The 12,387-nt window shown below is 34.5% G+C and overlaps 1 protein-coding gene across 10 annotated transcripts; it reads right to left on the bottom strand.

Annotated features, from left to right (window-relative positions):
* Positions 1 to 6,233: 6,233 nt before the first annotated feature.
* Positions 6,234 to 10,300, bottom strand: LOC126712646 (zinc finger BED domain-containing protein RICESLEEPER 2-like). 10 transcript variants are annotated; one of them, XM_050412056.1, is made up of 6 exons: positions 9,672 to 10,299; positions 9,297 to 9,542; positions 9,148 to 9,204; positions 7,082 to 8,940; positions 6,905 to 6,993; positions 6,234 to 6,757 (listed from the first exon to the last, which is right to left on the bottom strand). In XM_050412056.1, exons 4-5 carry the CDS (start codon positions 8,931 to 8,933, stop codon positions 6,905 to 6,907), a joined length of 1,941 nt encoding a protein of 646 aa, XP_050268013.1. In that variant the 5' UTR covers positions 8,934 to 8,940; positions 9,148 to 9,204; positions 9,297 to 9,542; positions 9,672 to 10,299; the 3' UTR covers positions 6,234 to 6,757. The 10 variants fall into 10 exon arrangements, with proteins under 10 accessions (XP_050268013.1, XP_050268015.1, XP_050268011.1 ...); XM_050412058.1 differs by having other exon boundaries at positions 9,148 to 9,222; positions 9,297 to 9,376; XM_050412054.1 differs by having other exon boundaries at positions 9,297 to 9,376.
* Between the last annotated feature and the right edge of the window lie 2,087 nt (positions 10,301 to 12,387).

Raw genomic sequence — 12,387 nt, 5'->3', positions numbered from 1 at the left:
ATTGGGAGAATAATAAAATAGTAAATGTTGTTGACAGATTTTTATATTTCTCATAAAAGTCGTGTCAAAACTTTCTTATTATAATTCATTAACAATTGTCCTAAGAGCATCTGTTAACATGACCATTCATTATAATGGGGGTATGCTAGACCCTTCAAAAACTTTAATGCACATCTTTAAAAGATTATGGGCCTTACGGCTTGTGATTGATATCATGCCCCCAAATTTATTAGACTCAAAAATAATTGAGAAGGCCAAAAGCCTTTATCTAGGGATGATAATTTTGCTCTGTTTGAATCCAACCTATCCTGGTCTTTTTCTCTACCTCGTAGAGGTGATGGGTGGGGATGGGTTGAGATTTTTGCCCCACATTCTAGGACGGGGCAAAGACTAACTTGCCTTGGCTCACATATATATACAAAAATGCTCGTGTTATTAATTTTCACAATATTTCCTTAGATTTATTGTATTATCAAGTACTGTTTTTATTGTTATATTATCTTGTTAAATACTTTGTATTATTTTTATTATTGAGTCCTTAGTAAAAATTAGTTTGATTTGATGTAATCAATTTAATTGCAATTTCAAGTATGATTTATATTATTGCACGTAACAGGTTTTATTAAAAGAAATATTGTAATGGTATGGGGATAGGCAAATTAAAATGGGGTGAGGTTTTGCAAGGTGGTGGGGCAGGGACGGGGCAAGGTAGTTTGCCTCAACATGCGAAGCAAAACGGGACAGGTAACTACCTTGTAGGGCAGGTACGAGGCACCCATGATCTAGCCTAATCTACCCCAATGCCATCCTTAATTGTAGCTTCTTCTTTCTTTGTTTTTTGAGAAGGTCCTTATTTGTAGCTTGTTGGCACTATTCAATGTTTCTAAGGCTGACATCCATGGTGCAAATCTTCCGCTCTTAACTATTGAATTTATTTATTTATTTTTAAAAAAGGTAAGAAATATATAGGACAAAACTTATATACTTACCTTTTTTTATCTTTAATTAAATTCAGTTAGATTGAGTGTAAAAAACGTTATTTTCTTAAAAATAATTAAATTTAATCATGTGATTTATTAATCAATACAAAGAATATAATTGAGGAATCTAAAATATAACACCAAAAGAACTATGCTTAAATTTTGCTTAAGTTTTGTCTAGGTAAATAATGTTTCGATGTAAACCATCAAACTTTTCCATAACCATTCGATTTCAATTTTTATCACTTTATTGTGGAGTGTATTAACAAAGACTTCAACGTCTTCTGCTTGATTCCAAAAAAAAAACACACTATGCTTTTACAAAAAAAACTACTTAAAAATAGAAATTCTACAAAATAGAAATTCTACTCTAGCATAATCTAAGTGTATATGTGTGTGAAGCTCCCCTTTGGAGACTTGAACTCCAACCCTTGCCCCCCACATACCACAAGCACTTGTGAAGTGACCACCGCACTAAAAGTATATCTATAACTCTTATAAGTAGAGGAATTTTACACTGAAGTTATCGCTTTAATTATAGAACAGTGATGAAAATTAAAGAAACCATCATTTACTAAAAGATATAACAAGTGCATCAATGATGAAATTACGTAACTTTTATTTTTAGTTGCAATCTTAAAAATAAAAATTACTAAAACACTTCCATTACAATAAAAAAGACATATCAGTGTGCTTAAATTCAAGTTCAAATACTATATTATGAAGTGAGAAAGTGTTAACTTAGATACCACCCCACTTGATCCTAAAGTTGGTTTCTTAGCAACTAATAATAGCCAATAAATATTTACCAAATAACGTTGCATCATATTACGGCAAAAGTTTTGCACTTTCATCTTTAATTCAACAAGAAAATGACAAGGAAACCATCCACATTTTACACCAAAAATAAAAAAGAGATGTTATAAACTAATGTTTTTTATGCAATTTCTCTAAATACCTCCTGATCAGTTTATCAAATATGAAAACTAATTTGATTAGTAAACCAGTTCATTAGATAATTTAGATTGAAAGCATACTGTTAAGCTAACTGTGATGGCCTTCATTATTAATATTGGATCATTAATCGTAACTATTAATATTGGATCATTAATCGTAACGTTGCTTAATTATAAGTCGAGCAACATATACAAAAAAATTTGACAAATTGTTGACATTGCTAATATGACAAGTTTGTACTGATTTTTCTCTTTAAATATTTGTGTGTTTATAAACTCTCTTACGTGTTATCTATGATCCAACCAAATACCCATCACTGTCTGGCGTATTGCAGATGCAACCCCCCAGCCAAAAGATTGATAAAGATAAAGACAAACATAAATGAAAAGCCAGAAGGAGAGGAAAAAAAGAACACAAATTGCAATTGGCAAAAGAGACGTACCCCATTAGAACTTCTTCTTCTTTCTTCTTCTTCTTCTTTTTCTTTTTAAGAATCATACCCAAATTTGAACTTTTGTAGGAGGAAACAGAAAATGAGTGACCAAACAAGAAAGATTAAATTGGATACTAGGATGAACTCTCAGGTATCGTATTGAGAGCCCATTATCCAATGCAAAAGACGAAATTAAAGTTGAATTCATGGAACTTATTAGAAGTATCCCTTCGAATTGGATTCAATTTGATAAAGTAGACGGAATTGGATTTGAAAAACCCCATGTCCACAAAAATTTCAAATTTTTATATGGAAATGCACCCATAATAGATTACCAACACGTTCCTTTATTGCTCACCACCAACATAGTATTGGCCCTAAGTGTCTTCAATGTTTAAATCTTGAAAGTACTTTACATGTCATTCAAGATTGCCCTTGGGCAAAGGAATTCTGAATTGCTCTTCCTGGACAACAAGAAATATCTTTTTTCCATAAATCACTAGTAGAATGGTTACACGAAAATTTGACTAATATATCTCCCAGCTATTTTCAAATGATGCCATGGAATATTTTATTTGCTTATGGAATTTGTCAACTTTGGCTTTCTAGAAATAATAGGATGTTCAATCCTCCTTCTGAAACACTTAACTAGCTTATGCACAAAACTTTACATTTAGCTGCAGAATTTTATCATCTTGCATATCATAGAAAAACAAAAGGTACAAAAGTCACTAAAATAATATATTGGCATCCTCCACCCCCCTTTTGTTACTTTAAATACGTATGGTAATTCTAAATATAATCCTGGTAAAACAAGAGGTGGCATTGTATTAAGAGATAGTAAGGGAATATGGATGAAAGGTTTCTCAATTCACGTTGGCGTTGCCTCAAATAATATTGCAGAAATATGGGCTGTTAGATATGGTTTAAAAATGGCCAGAGAATTAGGGTATAAACATATAAATCTAGAAATTGATTCTCAAATTCTCCTCAATTGGCTAACAACATATGGTATTCTAGCATCGGAACTTTCTGTTTTGATTTTGGATTGCAAGATGCTGCTTGGTCAAGAATGGACTGCCCTTCCATGTCATGTCTTTCGTGAAGCAAATGGTGTGGCAAATGAACTAGCAAAGAGGGGACGGGAGCACCAATGCAGTTTTAGAGAATATAATGAATGTCCAAATTTTGTTTATGTAAAATATATGTGTGTGATATTTTGCAACTAGGCACTCCTCACGAGTGCCCAATGGACAATACTTATAACAGTGCTCCTTAGTTAATAAATAAATCTTTTGTTTTATCAAAAAAAAAAAAAAAAATTTGTCCAAATTAACATGAGAGATTTTTTTAAATAAAAATTATACAACACCTTTTTTTATATTTATTTAAACTAATCGCAGACCCACGCGATACGTGGGAATAGATAATTATTTTATAATTGTGGTATAATTTTTTTTTTCTAAATTTTGTTGAAGATAATTTTGTTCTCCCAAAAAATTAAACAATTTCAAAAATTATTTTATCTTTCTAACTCTACCAATATATCATTCTATTATTTTGGGTTGTGTTTGATTGATATTATTCTTTTATGAGGTGGTCCATATTATTCGAAATTATGTTATAGTGCACTATGTTTTTCTATTTTTTTCTTGTGCAATTAAACTTTTTAAGTTTTGAATAAATCATTCAAATTCCTCATTCTCTTAAAGAAGATTATTATGATAATAAAAAATCATAACAAAATTGCACTTAATGTTACTTAAATAATTGATAGACACATTCAAATGCATAGCCAAGAATTTTTATTTATTTTTATATAAACTCAAATTCTCATTTACAAAATAACTAAGTGTTGAGGTCTAAAAAAAGATCAAGTGCCCAAGCCCAAAGAAATAAGCCAAACCCAAAGAAATAAGTGCAAAGGGGCCACAAAAGAGAAGAAATGGCAGGCCCAAGAGGCTTGAAACATAAAGAAGAAAAAAAGGGAGGCCCAGAAGCTTATGAGAAAAGGAAAAGAAGCCCATGTCAGGGGATTGAAGAAGAAAGCTGAGCCGGGATCCTCAGCGACCACCAAAAGGCTTGGATCCTCCTAGGCGTATAAATACAATCAAAGAAAGATTGAGACAGTTTGAAAGAAAAGGACAAAAAAGAAACACGAGAAACAGAGGAGAAGCCACAAGCGCCAAACGACCCAGCAAGAAAAGAAGAAAGAATTAGCGACCTCTCATGGCACAAGTGGGAAGTGCCTTGGGGAACCAGAATGGAGAAGTATGAAAAAGGGAATGGCAACGGACGACTTTCAAACCGGCAGAATGGGATTCCGTCTGGCTGGGAAAAAAGGCAAAAAGAAAGAACTGCCAAACGGTAGGATCGAGAAAGGCGTGACCTCAGCATATCCCGAAATAGGTAACCAGCCATGGACTTTCAAAAAAATTGAAGCTAAAAGGAAGGAAAGGATGAAAAACAGGGAATAGAACCTGCTGAGTGATGGGCACGGTACATGCCCTGTTAACCAGAGGACAAAACGGGGGAACCAATGGTTCCCCTAAGACTCCAGAATATCACTATAAAAGGGAGGGAAAGGTTGCGAAGAAGGCAGAGATTTGAGGAGTGAAAGAACTATTGATAAAATTCTGTAAAGAAGAGAAAACTCAGGGAAAGTTAGTAACATTACTTCCCGGTATCCTATAAAAGCCATTATTGCACATACTCGGATTCAAAAAGAATCAAATTTTGCAAGTCTTGAAGGTCAGAACAGCCATTCAAGACTGTAATTTTTGACCTTGCTTGAACCTTGTATCACGTCTTAGTGAGTGTACTTTAACCATAACAAAGAAAATTTCAATGAAATACTTTTCACTGATTTAAGGATCCTTATAACGTTATTTAGTGCTTTTGTTATTCTATTCTCTGCATTAATCTTGTTGTTTTTTATTTGTCTTTCAATGCAAATATCCTTGCTTGTCAGTTTACATGTATTGTAGGAAGCATGCCCTGTGCACTACTTGATTCTTAAACAGCCTGTTAGCTGCGGTTAGGGGTGGCAAATGGGCGGGTTGGGTCATAAATGGGTTGGGTGTGTAATTATCCATTTATCCATTTATGACCCATTTATATATAAATTAATTATCCATTACCCGCCCAACCCATTTAATTAGTAACCCGCCCATTTAACCCAATATAACCCAAATACCTCCAAAACTAGTTGAATACCCTATTAACTTCCAAAATTACCAAAATACCCTTAAATACCTAAAATGACCCAAATACCCCTACACTTTCAAAATTACCAATATACCCTTGGACATCCAAAATTACCAAAATACCCCTAGAATGATAAATATACAAGTTTTCTCATTTGTCAAATTAGTTAGCCAAAAAACAAAGCATGATGTTGTGAATTTTTGAGTGCTAGCCGGTTCTTTTGGGTGCTCCGTGGTCTATAGCTTGATTGGTGTATCTTCTCGTTGTTTTGGTGCAATAAAGTAAAATGTCATTAGGTATAAAAAAGGATACACCCCAAAATTAACTTGATAAATATGAAAAGGAGTGAATGTAAATACATTTCACAAGACCGGTTAGTCTCCAAATGTCATCCAGTGAGCACAAGATATTGATGCCTGTCCTGTGAGAAAATTGGATGTATATTTTACCTGAAACGGTCCCAGAATTTAATTTGCATTAGGGAAAAGTATTTTTTTCCCAAATTGGACCCATATAAAGGGAATTATTTCAATAAAGTAATTTCTATATTTGCACATAAAACTAAAAGCACGAAGACAAGAAATGGATAAATTTTAAGCAAGCAAAATATGCTACTACAAATAAATTGAACCAATTCTATTTACTTCAGCAGCACATTGGCCTTAACTTCAGTTATTGATCAATAGATTAATAGGTAGCTTACACAATGCCCAGAAAAAGAAAAAAGAATTGCGTATAGATGCTGACAGTCTATGGCTTTAACAAATAAATCATCGTAGAAAAAAGGAAATAAAAATTAATAATTTAAACATAACTTACTGCTACAAATGAATCTTTATCAGAGTACTCTGACATCCACAATGAAAGCCACTTAAAATTTGAAGCCAAAGAATTATGAAAAGTATTCTCCTACCAAAACAGAATCTGAAAGTCCAAAGTATTAAAAATTTAAAACCCATGTCTTACATCTAAAGCTCATTTAAATAAGAATCCTAGCAGGAAACCAGAGAAAGTTATCAGCAAATGAGTTACATAAATAGGTTTGGCCTTGATGCCTTATATGTGGTCTTGAGCTTCCTTGAGGGTGGTCGAATTTTCTTGTAAACCAGAAGTAACTTGATTTTGGAATTGTGGAACTGCTTAGAGCTCTCCCTCTTGCAAAGTTTAGTGGGTATAGTGGCTGTTTTGATGATTTGAATGCATGGGAACCAAAAATGCAACATATCATCAAGCATTTAATTAGAAATATATTAAAAACAACAAATAGTCCAGAAAAAAATACTTGGCATTTAATTAGAACTAATTGAGCTGGAATTATTAAAATTACCTAAACCTCATCATTATATGTAACTTGTCCAGAAATGCATAAGTGTTCAAAATCCTCCACAAGGTGCTCGTCATCATGATCAGGTATAACTAACAAAGTAAAAAACTAGTAAGTAAATAACAAAAGGGAGAATGCATAATTTAATAAAAATTACAAGTATATGAAAAAGATAATTACCCTGCCCAGTAAACAACCAGCTACAGGAACATAACAAAGCCTCTGCATTTTGTGGCAATAGACAACTGCGGTACTTATCAAGAATTCGACCACCAATGCTAAACGCAGACTCTGAGGCAACAGTAGTGATAGGAATACTCATAATGTCACGAGCCATTAGTGAAAGTTCTGGAAAGCTACCACAATGTGATTCCCAATATTCAAGAATATCCAAGTCCATATGAGTGTTATGGTCAAACCGGGCCTCTTCCAAATACACATCTAATTGTGACTTACTATTGATTGAAGCAACAATTTCACTCTCAAATGTATCAAAACCAGCAATATCAACATCTCTTACCTGCTCATTAGCACCACTACTAGATGCATTTTCAACCATATTGTGTGCTTCATAATTAGGGGCGCGCAAATATCCTTCGAAAAGGGAATATAACTTGTCACGAAGATCCATCACCATTATTGTCCCATTAGTGCCATAAAGTCGCCTATAACTGAACTCCACAAACTGCAACTTATACCGAGGATCTAAAATTACAGCAAATGATAGCACAATGCTGTAACAATCCCAGTATTTATCAAATTTTTCTTTCATGCTTTTTGCCATGTTACTAATTACTACATCTTCATCTTCCATCTCTTCTAAAATACGCAAATGAATTTTCCATACACCATGAAAGTATAAGTTGGCAGTAGGGTATTGAGTGCCCGAAAAGAGAGTGGTGATGTCATAAAATGGTTTCAAAAATTTTGCTATCTTCTCAGCCTTATCCCATTCATCATCTGAGGGACAAGTGCGAAAGCTTCCATCAACAATACTCAAATTGTGAAATGCTTCCCGAAATGTAAGAGCTGTCTCAATCATTAAATATGTCGAGTTCCATCTTGTTGGCACATCTTGTCGCACTTTCTTACTAGTTAAATTAGGGAGTTCTTGAAGACATTCGGCAAATCTTAACTTCCTCATATCATTGCCTCTCACATATTTAACACTTTCACGTATGTTGTGCAAAGCATGCTCTATAATTTTCAAACCTTCTTGTACAATAAGGTTTAAAATATGAGCACCACAACGAACACAAAAGAACTCACCACTACAAGGCAAAGATGATCTAAAAGAAGGGTTTTTCTTCAAACTATTCACCAAGGTATCATTGTAAGAAGCATTGTCTAAAGTGATTGTAAATACTTTTTTCTCAATGCCCCATTCTTTTAGAATGTTAAACAATCTCTCTCCCAAAATCTTACCACTACGAGGAGGTGGCGTATGAGAAAAACATAAAACCCTCATTTGCAACTCCCAATTTGCATCAATGTAGTGTGCAGTGAGAACCATGTACTCATCCGTTGTGGAAGATTTCCACAAATCTGATGTTAAGCAAATCTTGCCTGGGACTAACTCTAAAGCACGTTTGAGATTTTCTCTTTCTCTCTTATAGATTTTCAAAACATCTGACTTTGCTGTATTCCTACATATTGGCTTAACATCGGGATTTAGAAAGATATGAAGCTCTCTATTAACCTCATGCTCTGCAAATGAAAATGAGTAATTATGCCTAATAATTGCCATTGCAATCTTTTCACGATACATATCTTGATCAAGGGGAGGACGGCAAGGCACACTATCATTTTCTTGATGACATTTCTTAGCATGACGACGTAAATTACTAGTCCCATTCTCCTTATCTGCCGTTAAAATATTAGTACATTTTCTGCACTTGACTTTTCGATGGCCATCTTCATATAAAGGTAATATTTCGAAATCATTCCACACTTCAGAAGTCCTACTCCTACTTCTTTTGCTACCACTTGAAACTGTTTGTTCAAATTCATCCATCCCCTCAGTTACAGACATGGTTCACCTTAAAAGATAAGACAATCAAAATGAAAATTTCTACAAATATATATTTCAAATCAACCAAAATCACAAAAGGCAGAAACATAGGTGACAATTTGAACAGAACCCAAAAGGTAAAAGTGGATAGATGCAAATCATTAAACACCCAGAAAAGAAAAAAGACATTAACTTAGAACTCAAAACCCAATTGAGAGAGGGATCTTAATCTTACCTTGAAAATCTTAACGAGTCCAAAGCCACCTTCACCGAGCTTGTGAGTTTGTCTACACTAACAGAACAAAGTAAACTATTACTAGTGGTTTTTTTTTTTCCAATCATTATACAAACAATCAGTTTAGAATGCTAGAGTAAAAGTACTACCTGCACAACTAGTTGCTGGCTTATAACCCAAATCCCATTTCTCCATTTCAGTTCGACACAAACAAAGAGAGCATTATCTTCTGCCAAGCATTTCATCAAACACGTAATTTACATTTCAAACCCACAAACAAAAACAGAAAATAAAGACAAACCCACAAACAAACAAAAAAATCAAATGAAGAAGAAGAAGAGTTGAGAGCCCATTTCTCCATTTCAGTTCGACACAAACAAAGAGAGCATTATCTTCTGCCAAGCATTTCATCAAACACGTAATTTACATTTCAAACCCACAAACAAAAACAGAAAATAAAGACAAACCCACAAACAAACAAAAAAATCAAATGAAGAAGAAGAAGAGTTGAGAGAGAGACAAACCTGAACGGTCAATAAGGTCAGTTACCGATGAATGATTCAACGGCCACCGCAGTATTGTGTTCCGATTGCGAATCGGAGATCAGGGATTGAATCGGGAAGCTTCAACGGCCACTGAGCACAGCAAATGCCAAAATCCACTCAATAAGGTCAGTTACCGATGAATGATTCAACGGCCATCGCAGTATTGTGTTCCGATTGCAAATCGGAGATCAGGGATTGAATCGGGAAGCTTCAGACAGAGAAACAGCTGTACACGCAACGCAACGCAAGAGAGAGAGAGAGAAAGAGAGAGAGAGAGAGAGAGATAAGGAATATGATTTTTTTTTTTTTTGTAATTACTTTTGTTTGGTTACTGAGAAAATTTGAGGGAAAGTGTTTAGGAGAGTGAGAGTGAGAGGGCTGAATGTTTTGGCTTTGAAAATCTCAGGGAAAGGGAATGTGTTTAACGTTATATTGTTTAGTGGGTAATATGTGGGTTTATTTAATTTTAAAATTTAAATGGGTTTAGTGGGTATAGTAGATTTATCCACTTAGACCCATTTAATTAAATAACCAATTGGGCCCTTATCCATTTAACCCAAATATTTAAATGGGTTGGGTTCAGACTCATCCAAATAGGGTGGGTAATGGACGGGTTCATGGATATGGATAATTTTTGCCACCCCTAGCTGCGGTGAATCAAAGCCCGGTCCATCAAACCACAAACTATTCGGCCTGGGATCCTTGGGCCTGAGTGTCACAAAAAAGGCACTCTCACACTAAGTAACTCAAACAAAAATTAAACCAAAACTGTTAGGTTCTAAATGTTTAGAACAATTGGCAAATCGTGAACATAAACTTGTCTAGATATAAATCTTAGAGTCTATAGGTTTTATTAGATAATGCTCAATGTGATTCAAGTCAAGATTCAAGAACATACAAGCTGTAGAAGAAGATTTCATAATCTGTCTGGCTCGACCGATCGAAAGTCGTATCTGCAGAATTTTAATTAAGCCCAAACAGCAGTCCAAGCCCATTTAGGATTAGGGTTTCTAATCTACTTCTCCCAGTATATAAAGGAAACCCTAAGCACGTTTTTGTGTGGCTTTTCAGAGAGAAAAAAGTGTGCCTCTTTTGTATTTAGGGTTTTGTTCCTAAAAAGCTCTCTTATGTTTTCTACCGGTGCTATTCCTTGAAGAATCTCAAGATCCGGTATTGTAGAAGTTGCTACCTTCTCTTGTCATCAAAGGTGTTGATAATCTAAACCTTCAAGGGTGGTCTTGGAGTCACAAACAGGAGTGTTTGTGTTGCTAAACCTTTGAGTGGGATCTCAAAGTCACAAACGGGGGTGTTTGTGTTTTGCAAAGGCCAAAGAAAGAAGGAGTCCGTGAATTCGGAGCTTGCACGTGGTCGTGTCAGTAAGTTCTACTGGTTGGTAGCATTAGGAAGTCAAGTGGGGGTGCTTGTAAGTCCTTTTGTATGAACTTCGATTCTTTCTAGTGGATTTGTTTTTTTACCTTGAGGATAGTTAGGTTAAATCCTCCCCAGGTTTTTTACCGGTTTGGTTTTCCTAGGTGATCATATCATTGTCTTATTTATTTTCCGCTGCTATGCATGATATGATTGTTTGATTGTGATAACCTAGACTTGTTTAATTGGACTAAGTAACAACTTGGCTAATTACCTAGGTTTAATCAATTGTTTAAGGGGTCTAAAAAACTGACAAGTGGTATCAGAGCGGGTTGCTCTTTTATTTTAGATCTTTTGATCTAAGAGCTGATCCTTGACCCCTGTTGTCATGGATAATTTGAAGTGTCTTTCTGATCATGTTTCTGCTCATGCTTCTGTTGATTTTATTGATGCCTGTGAAACTCTTCGTAAGGAATTATTGAAATCTATGAAAATTGCTAAGAAATTCAAGGAAGAGTTAAAATTGGCTAATCTTGAAAAAGAAGAATTGATTGTTAGATTAGATGAATCTAATAAAAAGAATGAATTTTTAAGAAATCAAATTTCCTCTCAAGATGAGAAGATGAAAAGCTTAGAACAAGAGTTAGTTGAATCTAAAGCTAAAATTGAAAATTTGACTAGTACCAAGCCTGCTGTTGATAACAGAAGTGTTTTTGTTTCTCTTAAGCCTAAAACTGAGAAAGTTTATATCCCTCATTTTAAGAGGAATAATAAAGAAAAGGCTTATTTTGCTAGGTTAGATAAAGGTAAAAGTTCTGATGTCAATGCTAAAATTTCTAAACCTATGTCTAAATCTACTGTTAGAGAGCATAATAAATCTGTTTTTGTGCCTACTTGTCACCTTTGTGGTGTTGTTGGTCATATTAGACCAAATTGTTCTTTGATGAGGCAAAAACCAAAATCTGAGACTAGATTTGTTGTTAGGAATACTGATGTTCCTAAATTTGTTCCTGTTTGTCACTTTTGTGGTGTCCATGGTCACATTCGTCCTACTTGTCATAAACTGAAATTTAAGCATTCTGTGTTTCAGTCTAAGATTTGTGATGATATTTCTCCTGCCATAAGTCCATATAAATTGTTTCATATTCTTTTGAAAAATTTGAGCTTGTTGGCTTGTGAAAGGAATTTGCAGGATTTCAGTCTCTCTCAGAAGATTGGTGTAATTCCTCAAATACACTCTGCTTCTCATGGATTTTCACCTACAAAGCCGAAGACTCGTGCTATATGGGTGAGAAAAGATTCTCCAAGGTGAGTGTTGCTAACTTGT

Source organism: Quercus robur, chromosome 2 (genome assembly GCF_932294415.1).
Source record: "Quercus robur chromosome 2, dhQueRobu3.1, whole genome shotgun sequence".
NCBI lineage: Eukaryota > Viridiplantae > Streptophyta > Magnoliopsida > Fagales > Fagaceae > Quercus > Quercus robur.
Note: the sequence above shows the minus strand (reverse complement) of the source record. Positions and strands in the feature narration are given on the sequence as shown.

Excerpts from the sequence above, each read along its gene's own strand:
- LOC126712646 (XM_050412060.1), bottom strand. The coding sequence starts at position 8,933 with ATGTCTGTAACTGAGGGGATGGATGAATTTGAACAAACAGTTTCAAGT. Across the intron at positions 6,994-7,081 it reads CTGGTTGTTTACTGGGCAGG|TTATACCTGATCATGATGAC; the intron begins GTAATTATCTTT and ends TTACTTTGTTAG.